General features: G+C 40.3%; 1 protein-coding gene across 1 annotated transcript in view; it reads right to left on the reverse strand.

Annotated features, from left to right (window-relative positions):
- The window catches only part of LOC137261153 (CCR4-NOT transcription complex subunit 11-like), a 124,374-nt gene that overhangs the window by 14,905 nt on the left and 88,356 nt on the right, over positions 1-21,113 (reverse strand). The window contains exon 7 of the mRNA XM_067798857.1: positions 6,975-7,128. Within this exon, the coding sequence (XP_067654958.1) occupies positions 6,975-7,128 (154 nt within the window). The remainder of the gene's footprint in view (positions 1-6,974; positions 7,129-21,113) is intronic.

The raw sequence follows: 21,113 nt of genomic DNA on the forward strand, positions 1-21,113 counted from the left end.
TACTCCGAGAGACACAGCAATGAGATTGAGATCCTTGGCTTCAGGCGTTTTTTGTCATGCCTGCTGGACGACGACGTAGGAGAGTCGGCAGACACCTTGTTCGTGGGCAACGCCATAAATGCCAAACTCCTGAAGACGACCGAACATGAACAGTTATTACGGTGCATTGAAGCGTGATAAACATTATGTCACACCCACGTATCCAAGTTCACAACTGATGGAGAAGGGAAGCTGTGACTGAAGTCCACTCCTCATGCCATTCTTGTGAATGTCTGCTGGCCAGACTTCACGGCGTCAGGCTCGTCTGAGAGAAATTGAATTTCAAAGATTACAACTAACGTCTTTCCGAGACGGCCACTGATGCCCTGCAAACCACGTGAACCAAACTTGTTGCCATGGCAAGCATATTGGATTGAGATGGCTTGAAAGACATACTGCAACTCATCAAGGAAGCATCGGACAGACTAAATGACATACTGTCCATGATGAATGAAACCCCTTATGACCTTTGCGAACTGCGAAAAGCCATGCAAACCATGTGCAGATCAAGGAAAACCAAGTTCTATGGATAGTCAACTTCTTTATACACTGTTATCGAGCATGGTTTTAATTCGTCTATACAACTTCTAAATTGCCTTTCAAAGAAGCCCTTCAACCCCAAATGAGACAATTGAGTACTGAACGAAGACACCACGTTGGTCAACAAGATCCAAACTCTGTTCCGAGAGCAAGGGATCACCATCCCCAATGTTCTGACGGGACTGGGCTTCATCATATCGACCTTGGTCATTTCCCTGATGGGAGGAGGAGGAAGTGCTCCGCTGCTGCCATCACCACTACCAGGCAGCAGCAGTGACAATGTCACAGACTGGAAAGCTAGCCAGCAAAGCCACTGATGCGTGAAACTTACTGTTTTTTTAGTTTGAATTGTTTCCATGGAAATCATGAAAAATATAAATGCCATACATCTGTAAACAGCGAAACAAAACCCATCCTTCCATTTTGAGACTAAGTCCAAATTGTTTCCATTGAACCCGAGAAAATGATAAACCACAAAGACCTGTAAATAGCAAAAGGCACCACTTTGGGGTCTGCTATACATATCTACCAAGTTCTACTAACAGATATTAGGAAGTTTTTGAGTTCTGCTCTGGAAACGAAACAAACCTGTAAATTTGAAACTAAGTTCGAAACGTTTCCATGGAAACCGAGAAAATCATAAATCACAAAAACCTGTACATAGCAAAAGGCATCACTTTAGGGTCTGCCACACATATCTACCAAGTTTTGCAGAAAAATATTGAACAGTTTTTTAGTTCTGCTCCGGAAATGAAGCCCATCCCTCCATTTTGAGAAACCGAGTAAATGATTAATCACAAAATCCTGTACTTAGCAAAATGCACCACTTTAGGTTCTGATAGATATATATCTACCAAGTTTTTCAGAAAGATATACAATGGTTTTTGAGTTATGCTCCGGATACGAAAAACACATCTCACTTTTGAGACAATGTCCGAAACATTTCCATGGAAACCTAGAAAATAATAAATCACAAAAACCTGTTAATAGCAAAAGGCACCCCTTTAGGTTCTGATTGATAATATTATATCTACCAAGTTTGGCAGAAAAATATTGAACAGTTTTTGAGTTCTGCTCTGGAAACAAAGTCCACCCCACCATTAGACTAACACCAAAAAAAAAAATTAAAATAAAAATGCCAAAACTCTGTAAATAGAGAAAGGCACAACTACAGGTTAAGATTATTATATCTATCAGGTTTGGTAAGAAAATATTCAACGGTTTCTGAGTTATGCTCTGAAAACAAAATGATTACGGATGGATGGATGGACAAGGTGTCGACTATATATATAAGTAATAAGGCACAACCCCACCAAAACAATGTGTACAAGTGGGTCTTGCTGGCAGACTTCAAAGAGCCTGACTGGTTGATCAAAGTGTCCCTCACCTCACCCTACATCTTTTTTAATACAAATGAGTATGTCTCTGAATTACAAACCATGGGATCCTACTCATGGCTTTTGGTTCATTCAGGGATAATACCAAACAAGCATTGCTAATACCGAGTCGCACAAGCTTCGTGTTAGCTCCAGTCAACAATCATGCAACTTTGGTCATGCATGACATACCCAATTACCAACAGGATTTTTTCAATTCAAATCATACCATCTAATTACACACCACACTCATTATCTCATAAGCGCTTCCGCAAAATGATTACTTATAGATGGACTGTACATGATATGGCGTGGCAGACAGAAGCAACAATGTTATCACATCATCATAAGACGGGGATCAACACCCTTAACCAGGATTGATGGGTTTCTTGTTAATGAAACAAAGTCGTCCATTCATGTCCAGGGCCCGCTTGCACAGAGCAATCTTAGTTACAATCAATCTTAGGCCCCTACAATCAACTTTACAATCACCATACAATTGCTATAATCCACTTGCACAAACACGATCTTAAGACAGCATGAATTTAAGATCGCAATCTTAACTAAGATCGAACTCTTCAACGTTGGAGGTACAAATTTCTTATACTCGACTCCTGTCTACAGTTGTCTTCAAGTGCGCATAGCATGCAGCGCAAATAAAACGTGGAACTGGTTACTGCATGCAAATGACACCCCTTCCTTAATCGCACCTTGCAGATTTTTCATGAAAACAAAACCCCCCAAAACCCCAACCCACAAATCTTTGAAGGAAATGATAACGTTGAAGAAAGAAGCGATAACGTGGAAGGTAGCATGTATAATCACAAGTACCTCAGGGGTTATTCTCTAACTTTTCTACATTCTAATTTTGTTATGAACTAGACGTGATACTGCAACCACAGAAATATCACGTTTTATGCAAGTAATGAAATGCAAACAAATACGTTAACACATTGGGTCTTGAGTTATTGACATAATAATCATGAAATTAAAAGATAGCACATAAATAAAATTTACTTATGACATAACGCCTAAATGTACCATGATTTGTCAGTGGCTGTCAAACTATGTTCGGCATCTTGTAGGTGTTATTTTGGAGTAAAATCCCAAATATATCCCACAAGCATTAGATTTGTAAAGATATGAAAGTGTGACATGACTGTTGGAGTGTTGTGGAAAATTCATAACAGGGAAACATGAAAACGTAACTTATTTCGTGTGTGTTGTATGTGATGTTGAATGCTCATCCACAGTATATTACTTACTTTATGATATTTTGTTGGTAATTATTTTTTTCGTTTTGTTAAAAAAACGTTTTATGCAAATTTCACATACCCCAGCATGCGTATTTTTCCTGTTTGAAGAATACTTATTTAAAATGCATAGTTTACAACTATTGTCTCTCGTCAGATTCAAATTTTCACAACTAGAAAAAACATAATTCTGCACGTTATCCAACTGTAGATTATTTCAATGATAAACTAAGACAAAATCATTAACCGAAAAGAAACACATGGAGATCTGTTCTGTCACAACAAAACATGCATTGTATTTAGGCATTGAGGATTTTACTGCAACGGCATAATATGCAAAGGGAAACCACTCCCATCTTGCGTAAAAACTAAGATTAGCTGCCCTTGAGTTATTGAAAAGGTCATGGCCACTGCTAATCACATGCAGACACTTTTCGTTACTATCCTTTCCTTGTTTATCAAAAGGGCATGGTGTTCATACTTTTTCCAACACTGAATGGGGTGAGAATTGTACTCTATGATATCGACTCGATATTTCTGTTGTTCACTACCGCTGTTGCATTCTCCGTGTCGCTGAAGTGTCGAGGCGAATCATACAGTTTTATGCAATGTGAAAGCAATCCCCAAACGTAAAGCTAATTATTTGCGTGAAACTGACACCAACGTGGACGCCATTTTGCTACTGACTACAATGATCTTAGCTCCTTACAATTGCTTCCGACCAATTGTAAGTTTTGATTGTAACTTACAATGATCTTAGCCTACAACCGCTTTGTGCAAGTGGAGGGCGATTGTAGCCGGTGCCTAAGATCGAAGGATTTACAATAATTGTAGCTCTAAGGTCGTTTTGTGCAAGTGGGCCCAGATCATTTACTTGTACAAAGATCTCAACCTTATCAGCCTCAAATACATCAATCAGAGATTTATGGAAAACCAACTGAAAATTATGTTGTAAAAGAATATACTGGATGGGACTCTACCTGGTTGTGGATGACGTGGGGAAAAACACTTGAAACTGTAGACGGATTTCATTTGCAACAGCTATGCGAAATCAAACAACAAACTGAAGAAGACGGGGATGTGTGGATAGTGCTGCACAAAAATATCTCAGGACTGTCAATTTCGTGGACGGTGCCTGACGGCAACCTGTATGGGACAAGTGCAGAGGGCATCGCACAGTTGTCCACCATCGTTTCAACACTCGTGGTGCTGGACTCCGAAATAATGGCCAGAGTGGCATGGTTGGTATGAATGGCGCTCAGACTGCAACCCAAAGTGCCAAAACACAGCAAAATTAGAATTTTTGCCAACGCAAAGCTCACCATGATAGAAGATCACATTTCCACTGTGCTGATGGACAGTAAAATCTGCGAGGAGTTTCGTTAGTGTCTCTTGAACCTCAAGAAATACCACAGAATGAAGCAAGAGATTCGAACCAAGTCTCGTATAAGCACACCCTGCAGCGAAGAAGAGAAAAAAAAAGTTCAAGGAACAAGGGAGGCAACAGGCCCAACAAGCCTTCCTCGCGAAAACCGAACAAATTATCATCAGAGAAGATTCACCTTAAACTGTTTCGTCAGCCAGACCAAGATAGTGACCCAGACCGGGAGGACTGCCGGAACCATCTTTTTAATCACCTGTCGCCTCGCTAGTAAGCTGGCTGTGCATGATTAGCCGAGCTGAGAGACACACTTTGACCCGCAAGGAGTGATCACTCAGCAAACCAAGACAGTAGCAAGGTGAAGACTGCCGAGACCTGCTTTTCATTCACCTTTAGACAGCTATCACCTCACCTAATTAGCCGAGTCAAGAGACACACACACTGTGACTTGTCCATCCACAGCACTCAGAGCAACCCCGAGATGGTAGTGAGGCGACCACTGCTGACACCTGCATTTCATTCACCTTCAGACAGCTGTTGCCTCGCTAGCCTACCAACCGAGATGGTGGAAAAGCGAAGACGGTGGAACACGAAGAGCTGTGTTTCATTCAGCTGGAAAACACCTCTCACCTCACTAATAAGTAACAAGTACAACAATAGGATTGTTAGCCTTTTGCCAGACTGACCCCATGCTCACTAAAAAGTGTTTATTTCCTAAACTACTTTTCATGACATTTTGCATGCATTTCGGCAGGTGTTTACGCTATAGCAACACTCTTCATGGGAACACTCTAAATGACTTCGTTAGATTAATTTTCACTCAATTACGACAAAACGTTGGATGTTTTAGCTTTTTCTCAACCAACCAATTTTGAAATTGGGTCATTGAAAAGGACCTGGTTCAAAACCACTATTGTCTATACTACTGTTCTTGAGGTATCTTGCTGACAAGCTTAATATGCTGAAATCTTCAAAGTGTTGCCATGACCTTGAAATTTATGTGAAGGTCACCAAAATCAACTGGGCTCTGCATCTTCCCTAGATAAAGCTTGCTTGAAGAAAATCCAGTGAATGGTTCTTGAGGTCACCACCTGACTGGGACCTTTCTTATACTGTAATGAATCTAAGCACCAAACATGAAAAGAATCTAGACAATGGTCTTAAGAAATTCCAATGAGTCTAATACTATACTCTTAAAAAAAAGTAGGGGAGCTTCATTTTTTTCTTTATGATTAAAAATGTTTAGGAGATCAGAGTCAATTAATGTTGATATGATATTATTGAATGTTTTCAGAGTGCATCACCATTTCCACTTCCTTACTACATACTTATTTGGAATGTAGTTTCTTTTGAAAGATGACTGGTGCATGACATGTAATTTGCATGTATACGATTTTCATTTCAAAACAAACGACTAGAAACAAACACAAACAAATGTGTGATGCAACACGATTGTCAAAACTGACTTTCTATGTGATTTCTCTACCTTCTTGCAAAAATGTCAAAATGAAGAATGGGACCCTATGCACATATGGGGCTACTGCGCTGTGCATGTGCATATCATGCATTGTGTTTTCGGGTGGTGATGGAGTGAAATGGTGGTGCGTTCACTAAATGTTTGTTAACGTTTACACTTCCTATCCAAATTGAAAGTTCAGGTTCCCCTACATTTTTGGAAGAGTATATATCCTCCGCTTCATGGGGATAAAAAACATGAGTTACATTCATGGTTTCACATTCATTTTTCTCCATATCCATCTATTTTCTGTTTTGTGACAAAGTATTTGCAGGTTTCACGCTATTTACATGAAAAAGTGCAATTCATCTCAATAGCATGAGTGAAACGCTACCTAAAAATGCCATCACCTGAGTACTGACAATGTCTCACCTCAATGTTGTGCAAATAAACACTGCTACCTGACACCGTAATGCAACTTGCTTGATCTCGCTTTTCAGTGTTAGTATATTCTGAAGTGTGGCTGATATTTGCAGTGCTATTTTCAGTTTGACACAAGAGATCATGTTTTCAAACAATCTTTAAAGAATAATGAACAAATCAGCCTGCTGAATATGCTGCAACTGATAAACTGAAAAACGTCAAAGTATATTAAACAAAGCAAAAACATAAACCACATTTCACAAGTTGGAATTTCTCCATTAAAGACTGTCAAACAATGGAGGAATCAGCCTGCTGATTACATGAAACAGTCATCATTAATGAAAACAACTGTATCAGTTGAAGCAATCTAGTCTAGTTGATTCTGGGGCTGGGGAGGAAATATTGCTGTTGCTATGGGCCATGACACATGCTCATTCTGATCTTCAATAAGGTCAGCTAAAACTTGAGAAAACATGTATGACAGAAATGTTCGTTGCTATCCTCACCTCATCCTCTGTAATGTGAAGTGGTGGTGCAAGTCTCACAAATTCTGGTGTCATACAGTTGTCTACAGATGGGCGGTTTCCTGTAAGAAGTGCTTCTATAGTCTGTCTCTGTACATCAGGATTGATCACTCCTGGTTTGCCAAACTGATCAAAACTGTAAACAAGATGTTTTCTTAATGAAGAGCAGACTTTCATTTTCATTTTCTTATCATGTCATAATGTGCTGACATCACACCCAGGAGCAAACATACAAAACCACAGTCTCCATACAATTTCACAAAAGTATTGGAAAAAATGTAAATTTTATGATAAAATAAATATCTTATACTTATCCTGACTCACACTTATTGCTTATCTCCCTCTCTCTCTCTCAAGGTTGAGTGAAACTTTACTCACCCCTATTGGGCTTGGTGCCTCTTTCTGCCACTGCATTCTATGTGGTTACGGACATATTGTCACTCTCACTGTAACAAGCCCTCACAATAGCAAACAGCGAAGCCAGATAGTGGTGAGAGGGGACAGTTGGGAGGGTCCTCAGCGTATGAGTCATGATAAGTATAAAATATCAATTTTAGCATAAACATTACATAATTTTCCTTATCCTGACTCATACTTATTGCTTGATTCCAACAGACAGGTAATGGGTCAGCCACCAATCAGGATTCACTGTTACTGTTCAATCAAGTCCTAGTCTGATCATATACCCACTGGGAAGTCTTCTTTGTTCTTCTAAATATGTGACAGGTTGAGTTGGTGACCACCTTCTCAGAGTGAAAGAAGTAAGTCTTGATATAGTGGATTTTAAAGACATAGTAGGCTAAATTCTAGCTGTCTTAAAACAATTCATATGTTAAAAAAAATAACTACTTTCAAAACTGAATCACATTGCTCATGCACTGACCTATCTTGTAAGACAGGGGAGTTTGAACTCTCGATCGGTGTGCTTATGGGACAGTATAGTTGATTCTAGTAACCTGACGCCTACGAGTCTATGTGATTAAGGGAGAGTTTTAATCCTTCGTATCATCTGGTCATTTTTTGCACCACTACTAGCAGTCCCAACTGGTGGATACAAGATACATCTTCTGTGGCAATATCTCTGAGATAAGAGTTGGCGAAAACAGTCTCTGATCTCCAAAGGCAACCTTCCCTTATAAATGATAGGGAGCAGTTGCCATATAGATCTAAAGTTGATGCTAGTGCTCTAACTTCATGTGGGTTGGTAGCTCTAAGGCAGATCCAATAATCCTATTTATATGCTTATAATATGACTGCTCATTTCCAAAAGGAGATCATCACACTTCAACACAACTGGCTAGTATGGACATTTAAATTTCCTTCATCTAGTAGCAGTTTGTTTCAAGTCCTGTGTGTCATTGAGTCTTATTGAAGATCATGCCAGAATGTTGTACTGTTTGTCCTGCTGACCTGGTAGTTGACTTTTAACTATAAAATCCCATCTCAGGCTGAGATGATCTGCTGGATGATCTCAGAAGTCGAACCTAGCTCGACCAAAGTCTGGAGCATGTAATTCAAACATTTTAGCAGATGTAGCTTGTATGAATAAAAATAGCATGTTCTGAGATAAAAACTCAAAATTCTTCCATCAGAGGTTCATCGTCATCGCTAGTAAAATGTTGGAGAACATGCTGAGATCCCACATCAGAGCCCTAATAATCTTGATCCTCAAGTTTAAATGACTGTAATGAAAGATTTTTACTCCTTAGCTATAGCAAGAACCCAGCTAAAAGCTGCTAAGTAAGTTGAGACAGTTGAACCCTCTAAGTGTCTAGTATCTCCCATGTGGCATACATATTCCAATACTTGAGGACATGAAGCTTTAACAGCTGAGAATCCTTTGCTAGTAGTGAACTGGTCAAACTTCTTCCATTGTGAGGCAGTGTGTAATATGCTCAATGCATGTAATTGAAATCCTTCATTCAGAATCTCTATTTATACACAAAGTAGGATACTCCTGCATACTAGCCTACTCTGAAAAATGTGCACTATACATCCTGAACTGACATCACAAAACAGCAGTACACGGCGTAGAAGTACAAGGTGGGCACCCAGGGTGTGGAACAGACGCAGACCTCCTGAATTGAAAAATTTAATGTCCTTTGTACATTCATACACTGTAAATCAATAAAATAATGTGAGATACTTATTAAAGCGAAAAAGCAGCTATATCTAAAGCACATTAACTAATCTTGCATTATTATATTGCTCTTTGTGTTCGATATTGTGATTTGGGTCATAAAATGTTTCTTTTTTTAAGTTTGAAAGAACGATTTGCAACAATAAGCGGCAAAAACATAAAAAATCAAGAGTGATTCTGTTTCCATGGCAAGTTCAATTCCTTTTTCACCTTCTTTGTAACTGTACATTCTCTGATGCTAAAATCCAACTCTTTGCTGAAGTGCACTGAAAGCGTGTGTGTTCGCATGTTGAATAGCATATTTTGCTATTTTTGCTCTGGTTTCTGGAGAATAATGTTTGTTATTTCTCTTCCTTTTGACGCCACGTCTGGAGGATACATGATCTCCTGAAGCTGTTGAGGTTATAATAGCATTATTTGTAGCCTCCATACAAGCAGACTTTTCCACAGTATCCACAGTAGCGGGATTGGAAGACCAACAGGTCGATGCTCCGCAACAGTTACGTACTTCAGCAAAACAGCTATGTGCAGTATGATGCGTGATACATCTTCCAAACGCTTTTGTAAGCTATTTGAGTTTGAAAAGTCACAAACTGAGATCAGCCTCTCTACTGCCAATTACTAGTACTATCAGTTGAAAGGAAGACCTTCTTTGATCCAAACACCCCAGGTGTTCTGGGCATTAAGATGTTTACACTAAAGACGGATTAATTATATTTCCAAAATTAGTGAGTACAGTCATTAGAGAGTCAACAATGTCCTGATTTGCCTCTTTAAAAGTCACATGCAATGTAAAACACACCTTTGCAGATTCTGATACCTTTTGGTATGCACTTACCGAAACAAATCATCAAAGATGCCAATTCAACCTATAAAGTTGAAAAAAAAAGCCCGCACAATCAGAGTTTAAACGATTCACTAAATTTCCCTCAGCACTGGGGGAAAAAGTGGTTTCAACAGCTGTGCTGCGCCCATAACGCATGTGCAATGAATCAGTCCGCGGAGCTTGAACATTATGCATGCCCAGAGTATGAGGTGGTGAGCAGTAGTCTAATCTTGGTTGTGTACACAAACAAGTAAATAATCTACTCGTTACATAAAAAAACTCTGTCACAGAGAAAGCTCAATGTCTTTTTCTTTGACACCTATATGTCTGCCTGCCTGTAAGCTAAAGACACAGCTTCAGTCATTCACCACATGCAATTTAAATTGCAAATAAATTGATTTATGACTCGTGCACCCAAGTCCTGGCTCTGCCACATTATGTAATTAGGCAACATACATACACATGTACACGTAACATGTTTATATGTCTGTGGGTTGCAAACAAACTACATCCATTTTTCTCGGATCACAGGATCTGACGGAAACTGGTTCAAACTCTTGTCAGTTTCAAGTCCTGATTTGTACTTGGACAAATGAGAGTTTCCAGCCAAGCAGTAGCTCACATCTCCACTGAGTGCACCCTACCTGCTATGACTGGGTTCAGTCTCATGAGGGCTTTATTTCAAAGGAAGTAAGCCCAAGTACAAAATATTGCACTTTTGAATCTCGATTGTACGCTTATCATTTTGTTTATTGTTTTTTTTAAATCAGCAATGTATATTATATGTTATGAATAAGTGATAATTGTGTTTTAATTGTGTTTGATTTTTTGGTTGCAATGTGACCTTTAATATGCACATTATTTTATTGATTTACGGTACTTATCAAGTCTCACAGTAAGCACTTCTCCCTCTTGATTTGACACTGAGTGGAATGATGTAAACGTTTTCAATAGGTCTCTCTTTTCCACCTGTCCAAGCACTCCAAGCTACCCTCATTATGAGACACCACTAGCTACCCACTTCTTGAAGCAGACGTACAATCACACTCATCCACGAGTAGCCTCCCATTATCCCTTGGTGCCCTTAGCAGTCACATGACTGGACATGCTCATCACCCTCTCCGATATGCCCTTCACGTGAAACTGCAGTGAGATCTAATGTGCCATAAGCGGGGCATTTGGGAGGGCTTTACATCAGGAGTCAGGATAAGTATAAAATGTCAATTTTATTCTGAAAATTACTTATATTTCCTTATCCTGACTTATGCTATTATGCTTACAGAATCCAACAGAATTGCAGGTGGGTCAGGCCATGATTGGATTCTCTAGGTGTCTTTAAGTACATTCTGTATTTTATGGAGAACTATAACAGCTCTTGTTGTTCTTCCCAAATCCCTTAATTAGGGGGGTCCACAATGCGTCAGACTTCTTTTCCTGTGAAGCAACTGCTGACATGTCTGTGTGGATGTATAGATCTACTAGTGTCATGCTAGAGTCCAATGTAACTTTATGTCAAGATTTCCCATCAAGACAAGTTGCGACACTTCTCATGTACAAGTATTTCCTTTACAAGTACTGGGTCACAATCACTCTGCTAGCATGTCCTAGACATATGCATGGACTCTTAACCTTTCACTACTCAGAGCATTGGTCTCTTCAAGTCACGTGATAAAGGGCAAGATTTTAGATACACTAGTTTCTTCTTCCAACTAGTTATCTATATCAACTTTTTCTTCATGATCTCTTCATCATAGAGTTACAGCCCTGTTTAATGTACAATTATTTCCTTTACAAGTACAGGGCCACAATCACTCATTGGCCTGCTCAAAGATGTGAGTATAGACTTTCAATCATTTTACTTCACAGGGTGTTTGCTCTCTACAAGATACATGAAAAAAGGATGAGTGTAACTTTCGTCACCCTTATGCCTATTTTCATGGTGACAACCGAGGTAAGAGCGTCCAAGCAAGTTGTTAGCATGGAACTTTTTATGCGTCGAGTTTGTAGTAAATGATATAAATAATCCGTCACCTGGGGATGTGAGGCTTTCAATTCTGTAAAGCCTTCCCATCTTGCATGTGTCTCAAGTCACATCCATTTGTCATCATGTTGTGCGCCAGTTGATCTGCGCAGAGCAAAAGATACAACCTTCCCCACTCTAGTGAAATATCCTCATTTCTTTAGGCAAGCTTTGATACAATCCATACATGTAGTTGGAAATATGATGGATTCCCGTTAGCTTGTGTGGTGTGTGGATGGATGAGATGATTCTTCTAATCTGGTAGTTTCGGTGATACTTTTCATCTATGAGTACTGGAAACCATTCCCTCGCTGGCCAATAATGCACAACCAAAGACAATTGTAGCATCCTTGTTAGTTTGATTTTTTCGATTACTTTTGGCAGTAAAACTGGAGGCAGGAATGCAGTACTGAAGAGTTCAATCCTTCTTATGAGATGGTTAGAATATCTGTTGCCCATCGCCTATATCACTTTGAAACTGTTAAAAAGACATATTTGTGCACAGACCCTACCCTAGTACCATATAAAAGGTAAGGGATGTAACGACAAAACCACCCCTTCTCAATCAAAGTTAGTAAAATATTTTTAAGGTCCTGCCGAGGCCTACTGAGCAAAGGCTAGATGATTTCCCTACAAAATGAGCTATAAATGGTCACAACTGGATAACTATGTCAAAAGTTAAAAGTCACAACTTATCAAAGCATAGGGTGATGTAACCACTAACAGGTGTTGAGGCAAGGTAGACTGGTTCCTGTCACTGCTGGACGAACAAGAAGACCAAAGATGGCTGTGGTGCATGCTCTCTGGGCAGTGAGATGTACAGATCAACTGATTCTTGAATCCTCTTCACTAAGAAGGGAGTAGTATTATTAATGGTTGTTCTGGACCACACCCTATATAAAAGCTATATAATATCAATAACGTGGTCTAGACCCCCTTATTCACAAACTCTGGAAAAACAGACACAACCTGTCTGCATTCACACAAGACACTGTGTGGGCTGCCTCCTTTGTGGGCTGGCCTATTTCCTGGACTAAACAAATGTTTAAATGTGAATTGATCGATACTGGGGGGTCACACAGTGCGGGTCAGCTGAGTGGATAAAGTGACAAGCAATTAGAGAAATGATGCACATATAGTATGAACCCTGTAACATGACAACACTGCGTGAGTTGAAAAAGCATGCATGTGAACATGGTATGCAGGGGTATTCTTGTATGAGGAAGTCAGAGTTACTAACTTTATTAGGAATAAGATATCAAAAACCTCCTACTGTGAAAGATTTGAACAAGCAAGCACGTGACAGCGGAAAGAGGGGGTACTCACATATGAGGAAGTCTGAGCTCACTGAATTACTATAGGAACAACAACCTATAGAATTACAATTCACGCCTACTGAGCGTGCTATAGGAAAATATTTGAGACGGTGGAAGATGGAAGTTCAAAGAAACATAGACGTTGAAGATATAAAACAATTGGTATTTGATAAAGGAAATGAAGAACTGAAAGATTTCAGAGGTATTAAATTTCAACTCACATTAAAGATGGGACTAGAGAAACAACAGGTGAATGAAGCAACTGACCAGGCCATTGTTTACTTCTGAGGTAATCAGGAAGTTACAACACAACCAGATACTATCAACTCTTCTATAGACAGATCACTTGGGAAAATTCGAGAAACACTTGAACGTTACACTAATAGGGGATCTGGTTGGGTTCTGATATGATTAATATGATCTACCTTGATACAACAAACTATGTACCGTTGAGAGGTGGATCATACTTATCCCTCACTAAATATTTTAAGGATAAATACGCTATGGTTAGCGTAAAAAATCGTGGTGATGATTGCATGAGGATAAATTTCCACCTGAAACACATTCTGACAGACTTTCCAGTTATCAGAAGATGATGGGATCAATTGGGAAGGTATAGATGAACCAATCCCTATCTCTCAGATCAAAAAATAGAAAAACAGAATCCAGACTTAGCTATAAACGTATTCGGACATGAAGGTAAAAACACAATAGTGCATAGGATAAGTCCTTTATTGTATAAGGATGGGTGTAGAACAAACAATATATTTATGACACAACAAGGTGAAAAATATCACTACACATGGATTAATAATTTTAGTACACTGTTGAACGATCAATCGAAACATGGGGAAAGAAACACTTTTGTGAAAGGTGCCTTCAAGGGTTTTCTAAGGCCGATCTGCTCGATTCACATAGGGATGATTGCTGTGGTGTAGGGGAGACCACCGTACGGGTAGATATGCCAACCAAAAACAACATCTTGAAATTTATCAACCACAAAAATCAGATGCCAGTACCATACATTATCTACGCAGATTTTGAAGCTTTTATTAAACCAATTGATACAGTTGCCCAGTCACCTAATCAAAGTTTCACTCAGAAAAATCAAGAACACGAAGCAAGTGGGTTTGATGTGATGGTCAAATTGTGATTGTGAAATTAACCCTCCATTCATTTATAGAGTCCAGACACAGCTGAGAAATTTCTAAAGGCTTTACAACACAAGGAGAAAGAGATTACGAAAAAATTGCACAACATAACCCCAAGTATGACAATGACCCAAGCAGATCGGGAAACCTACATCAAAAGCACACATTGTCACGTATGCTGTAAACATCTGAAAGGTGATTCGGTTAGAAACCACTTTCACATTACTGGTAAATACAGAGGTGCAGCTCACAATGAATGTAATCTGAAGTTACGTATCAACCCCAAGATTATTCATATCCCGGTGGTGTTTCACAATCTACGTGGGTATTATTCACACTTAATTATCCAAGCTATTTCAAAGGTAGAAGGCAGCATATACAGTATCCCAAACAGTATGGAAAGATGTATATCCTTTTCAATTTCAATAAACAGGTTGAGATGCATAGATAGTGTTCAGTTTCTGTTGTCGTCTCTTGACAGTTTGGTCAAGGCTAATAACCCAGATGACTTGGCTATAACTAATCGATACACAGAAGATAAAACTAGAGCTTTGCTGCTACATAAGGGTATTTATCCCAATGAATATATGGACAACTGGTCTAAGTTTAATAAGACAGAGTTACCTCCCACTGACCACTTCTATAGCTAGCTGATTGACGTGTCTGTCTCACATGATGATTACGAACTCGCGAAAAATGTATGGGAACAACTAGGCTGTAAGAATCTAGGTGATTACCACGATTTATGTTTGAAAACAAACGTGCTGTTGCTGGCTGATGTTTTCGAGATATTCAGAAAAATATGCTCGAAGCAATACAGGTTAGACCCGGCATGGTATTATTCAAGTCCTGGGCTCTCGTGGGATGCCCTACGGAAGAAAACCAGTATTGAATTAGAATTATTCACAGATTACGATATGCATCTGTTTACTGAGAACTGTTTACTGGGGTATTTCTATGGTATCAAAATATTTTTTTATGAAAAAGCTAACAACAAGTATGTGGAAGGATACAACCCTAATAGCCTACTCTACCTAGATGCTAACAACCTATATGGCTGGGCAATGAGTCAATATCTACCAATAGGGGGGATTCAAATGGTATGGGGCTTTACCCTACATGGATGTGATGAGTATAGCTCTGGATTCAAACAAGGGTTATACAGTAAAATACTTTTATAACGAACTACAAGGGACCACTGAAATTAGTTCGTTACATCCGTAGTTCGCTATTCACGAAAATCCATTGAAATAACAGTAAAACACACTCTACAGTACAACACATTCCTACTCAGTTTATTCATACATTCATTCATTCATATTACGTTCTTTTCATTACAAAGTCAGTAATCTTACATAGGTCACTCGCCACTACGCACTCGTCATTGAATGTATCGTATTTTAAAAGTCTCACGAGTATCAAAAGCTTCTGTCCACATTTCTGATGTGTGTGGGAGGCATATACACAGGCCTTTTGAGGGGATGCACTTGTCGTTTTCTATTAAATCGCCAAAGAGCGAGTTGCTGTGCCGGAAGTATACAAAACTAGGTCGTCAGCGACGTGCTTTACGGCCTCCGGCAATCTGATTGGTTAATAATGCAAACTACAACTTCACATGGGTGTTGTAGTTTGTACACAAAAGTGTTAACCATTGACGTCTAACTTATTGGTCAGATTTCAAAGTGAGCAATGCTAATCGACACTGATTGAATTTGCTCAATTGACTATTCACACCATTAATTAGTGTTAACTGGAACTGTCGAGGATTTCAAAGTGAGCATCGCTAACTGGCAATGACACTGATTGAGTTCGCTCAGTTCGTTATTCACACCGTTAATTAGTGTTACCTGGGATGCGCGGGTATTGCAAATCGGTTCGCTATAGCTGGTAAGTTCGTTATAGAGAATTCGTCATTCACGACTTTTTTTATATGATAACATATAGTGGTTTATTCGGGACTTTTAAAACAGTTCGCTATAGCTGTCAGTTCGTTATATCCGTGTTCGGTATAAAAGTATTCTACTGTATATTCGAAGTGGACTTAGAATACCCGGTGGAACTGCATCAGTCTCATAACAGTTACCCCCTACCACCCGAAAGGCTGAGGGTTAACCAAGAACGGATGTCTGAGTACCAACATAACTTGCTTGGGGGGAATGGATTTTCGTGAATAGCTTGGGGGTATTTTTGATGAATAGAACAAAGTATATCGTTCACTATCGTAATTTACAGTTGTATCTATCGCTGGGTATGAAGCTGACTAAAGTACATAGAATACTGAAGTTCAATCAAGGCCCATGGATGGAACCATACATCAGGATGAACACAGACATGCGAAAGCTGGCCACCAACGACTTCAAGAAAAACCTGTACAAACTAATGAACAACTCTGTATTCGGCAAAACGATGGAGACTTTACGAAAACGTGTTAACATGAAGCTAGTCCGGTCGAGTAAAGAAGACTAGATCAGGAAACTGATAGTGAGCTCGGCGTACAATAGAAGTACAATATTAGATGATGACCTGGCGGTGATACATAATCGACCGGTCTATGTTGGTATGAGCATTCTAGACCTTTCTAAACACCTGATGTTTGACTTCAACTTAAACGAGCTAAAGAAACAATATCAGTTTAGGGGTGTGGGGGAACCCCCACGTGTGAGGTGTTGTACACGGATACTGATTCCCTGCTGATGGAAATTCAAACCAAGGATGTGTATGAGGATGTGTATTTGAAAAATAATATACACATGTATGATACCAACGACTACCTGAGAGACCACCCCATGTACAGTTAAGTCAACAAGAAAGTATTAGGTAAGATGGAAGATGAATGTGCTGGCGCACCAATTACTGAATACGTGGGGTTGAGACCTAAGATGTATTCTATCAAGAGAGCAGACGACGCAGAAATAAGAAAGGCTAAAGGTGTGAAAAAGAATGTGGTAAAACGACATATCAAGCATACCTTCTACAAAAAGGCCCTATTCGAGAAAAAAACATTCAACCACCAGATGAAAACACTTCGTAGTGATGGGCATAAGATATACGGGTTGACTTTGAATAAGATATCTCTATCACCCATGGATACAAAACGATGGATAGCCGGGGATGGTGTCAATACATACACTTAGGGTCACTGCTTGATCTTTGGGGATGTTGGGAGATGCCCCACTAAAGATATTTAAATTATGTATGCATAATGGAGAAAGTTTACTACAGCCCTTAGGGATATTGGAAAGGGGCAGACTCTATTAAAAATTAGGTAAAGCTGCACGCGTATCGGAAGAAAAAGCCAAAGCTTGGTTACAAAAACAAGCTATATGGCAAGTATACTTACCTGCACAGAGATATATATACCCAGGAGAAAATTCGGCATTCATATCCCTAATCAAGTTCACCAGGCCGACCTACTGATTCTTCCACATGACACCGTCAGTAGTAAAACCTACAAATACACCCTGACAGTCGTCGATGTAGCCAGTTGCTACAAGGAAGTCGAACCATCGACTGCAGAGGACGCGACACAAGTAGCATGTGGTTTCGAGCGCATATACAAATGCAGTCCGCTGATGTGGCCCTCTGAGTTGCAAGTCGACCTGCGTAGAGAATTCTTGGGTGCCGTGTCACAACTGCTAGCCAAACACATTGTTGAGATAAGGCGTGGTGCCGCAAGGGAGCATCGAAGTCAAGCCATAGTCGAGAGATTCAACTGTTCCTTAGCCGAACGTTTATTTGCACACCAATATTCACATGATTTGGAATTAGGCTAGTAGTATAGGGAATGACAGTTCTAAAACACTTTCAAGAAATGTCTCTACAAAGCCTTATTTACTAAATAAGGCTTTGGTTGGGGCCTTAGATCTTGCTACTATTACCCCTACTACAATGAAACAGTTTACCGTGTATTGGTTGGAGGTAACACTGTGCCGTACGGTACGATCAATAATTCTCTTACAAATCCCCTACCCGGCCCACCCCTCAAGTAGTATAAGTTAGGTTCGTCGGCTTTCATATCCACTTTATCTATGTTGTAAGTTTTGACTGACCATATAGGATCGGTGGCCCCTACTCTATGTCATGTTTATATCGATGAAACAGTTTAACGTGAACCGCCTACGATCTCTTTGGTGTTCATAATAAAGGCTTGCTGGGCTTTTTGTATCCCCTGTTCTATGTACTTTTTTTTCTCGTCCTCGCTGATAGCAGACTTACGAGACTTGGATCGAATATCTTGTTTCATTCCGTTATATTTTTTGAGTTCAGAGAGGATTGAACGAAACTCCTCTTCTGAGATCTTACTATCAGAGAGTGCCGTGGAAATACGCTCACTCACTGTGTTCAGCTTTGCTTCGGCCAGAACCCTGATCTCGTCGTGTTTCAATGCCTTACGATTAAGTCTGCGTGATACTAACTTAAGCGCCAACCCTGCCAACCCTGCCACCCCAGCTGTTATTTCAAAACCTAGCACTATAGGTGCAGCCACGATGGTAGCCAACAACCCAACGCCTGCCGCCCCTAGTCCCATGCTGGTTGCCATAAGGGTAGTGTCAGCCCCGTCCACGATATTGAAAGCTCTATTGTACTTTTTACATAGAGCTTTCCGCGTGTCACGGTCTTGTTCTAGTTGACGTTTCACATCACATAACTGCCTCAAGCGGAACCCATCTACGGTTTCCAGCGTCTTCGCTACTTCCTCTACGACTGGGTACAGACCCATCCTATAATATATATTTTGGAAGATATTTTAATTGGGGTTCAGTTAATATTCACGATCTCGACATCATTCCCCGATGGTTCCCCTAGGTAGACTTTGATGATCAGTGTTCCGTTTGCCGGTAGACTCTCTAGTACCTTGACCACGCCTTCGAATTCAGACACCAACTGCAATTTCACGTTTTGTATGGCCGGTTTACTCGATAGCATGTGGACTGCCACAGTGTTGACTGGGCTGACGACTACGCTACGTCTCTGAGTTGGGACGTAAGCCACGAGCAGGATTCCATTGTTCACGACTTTGTTTAGGTGGTTGTCTTTGTTATCCGTGAACACGTAAGGGGAGAAGAGTCTAATATTGATCAACCAGTCGTTATCGGGTAACAACACCCACTTGTCATCTTCGGTGAAGACGAGCATATATGGCTTGTTTCGGGCGACGGTAGTGCTCTCAACATCGTCTAAGTCGAACAGTTTACCACCGAACGATGGGTATATTACCCAATTATTATTACCGGTGTTGACAAGGGCGTACTTAGTGTTGACTGTTGCTCTTGTGGTATCTATCATATCACTTAGGGTTCCACCGGAGGGGATTTCAACGCGTTTGTAAATGTTGTTTTTCAGTTGCAAGGCGTACGATTTACCATCTACTCCGGGAGCGTCGAAACCGCGCGTGTCTCCGAGGTCGGAGATCCCGATATTAACGCATTTTTTCACTCCGGGCCCTTGTGCGCTGGTCATTTTACATGAAGCGTTAAGCTGAGGTATCCTATATTTACAGGATTATGATTTATATCTAACACCGATATTGTCAGCTCAGGTATGTTGCCCTGGATTAATCTCTTATACTGCCGTGGTGAAACGACTCGGTTCTACCGTCGTTGAATTTCTCAGTTTTCACCGGCACTGCTCTCAGTATAGTGGAAGGGTGACCTCCTTGAATGTTGTACGTTGTGCTCACCTGACCGAGATGAATGTACAGCTCTCGGTACGGTACTAGGTCGGGTAACTTCGTGCCTGTGACGGTTGTTGTTGGTTTTATCTCGTCAGGAGACATACCGAGTATCCTCGCTAATGGTCGGCCGAGCCTCAAGGGGTTTCTTCCGTTGTTGATTAACACCACTGTACCGTTTGAGTCGTTCATCTTGAGTTCGGCTCCCAGGGGTTTGAAGACCTCGTCGTTTAGAGAGCACACGCTGTAGTAGCCGTCAGTTATCTGACTGCGAGCCCCACTGACGAACAGCTTATTGTTGCTGATATTGATGTTAGTCCATTGCGGTAGGTAGGTGATATCGCAGAGTGCGACTTCGAGTTGACCTGACGTGTTATCGATCGCGTGCGTCAGCTGAACGGCCTCACCGCTCGTTATTCCTGGAAGTGTTATGTACATATTATAATATATGAATTATATATTATAATATGGATTTAGCACACTTGAAAATCGTGGTGAATGCAGATGGTACGGGGTTTAAAACAACCTTTATTAATATCTTTGAAAACTATATCGTGTCCGTTAATAACGCGCAGGCGGTGGTAAACTGGAATCAAAACCCAATGCAGTTTTGGCAGAACCAACTCAACTTTGCTGTGTGGTGTGCGACGACAGGGTCGGGTGTGACACCAGACTACGGTATAGACGAACTGAGTAAGGCGGTTATTTTGTTTCATATTTATTATCAAACGAGACGAATATTGAAGGAAATAAGTGCTCCTCTTCCCCAAGATAAAGCGTGGAGTATGACGAATAACCCCTATGATAGACGCGCTTATGAACGTGTTTGTGGGGAGTTTGAGATTCCAACGAATAAAGACTTTCGCCTTCCTGGTGTGAACCATGGTCTCGGTATAGTTCTCGTGTACTTCTACAGGTCCGGAACATATTATGCCGGTTCTAAAGATGGTTCATACAACCCAAACCGTCATACATTTACAGGCCCCACAACGAATGA

Source organism: Haliotis asinina, chromosome 14 (assembly GCF_037392515.1).
Source record: "Haliotis asinina isolate JCU_RB_2024 chromosome 14, JCU_Hal_asi_v2, whole genome shotgun sequence".
NCBI lineage: Eukaryota > Metazoa > Mollusca > Gastropoda > Lepetellida > Haliotidae > Haliotis > Haliotis asinina.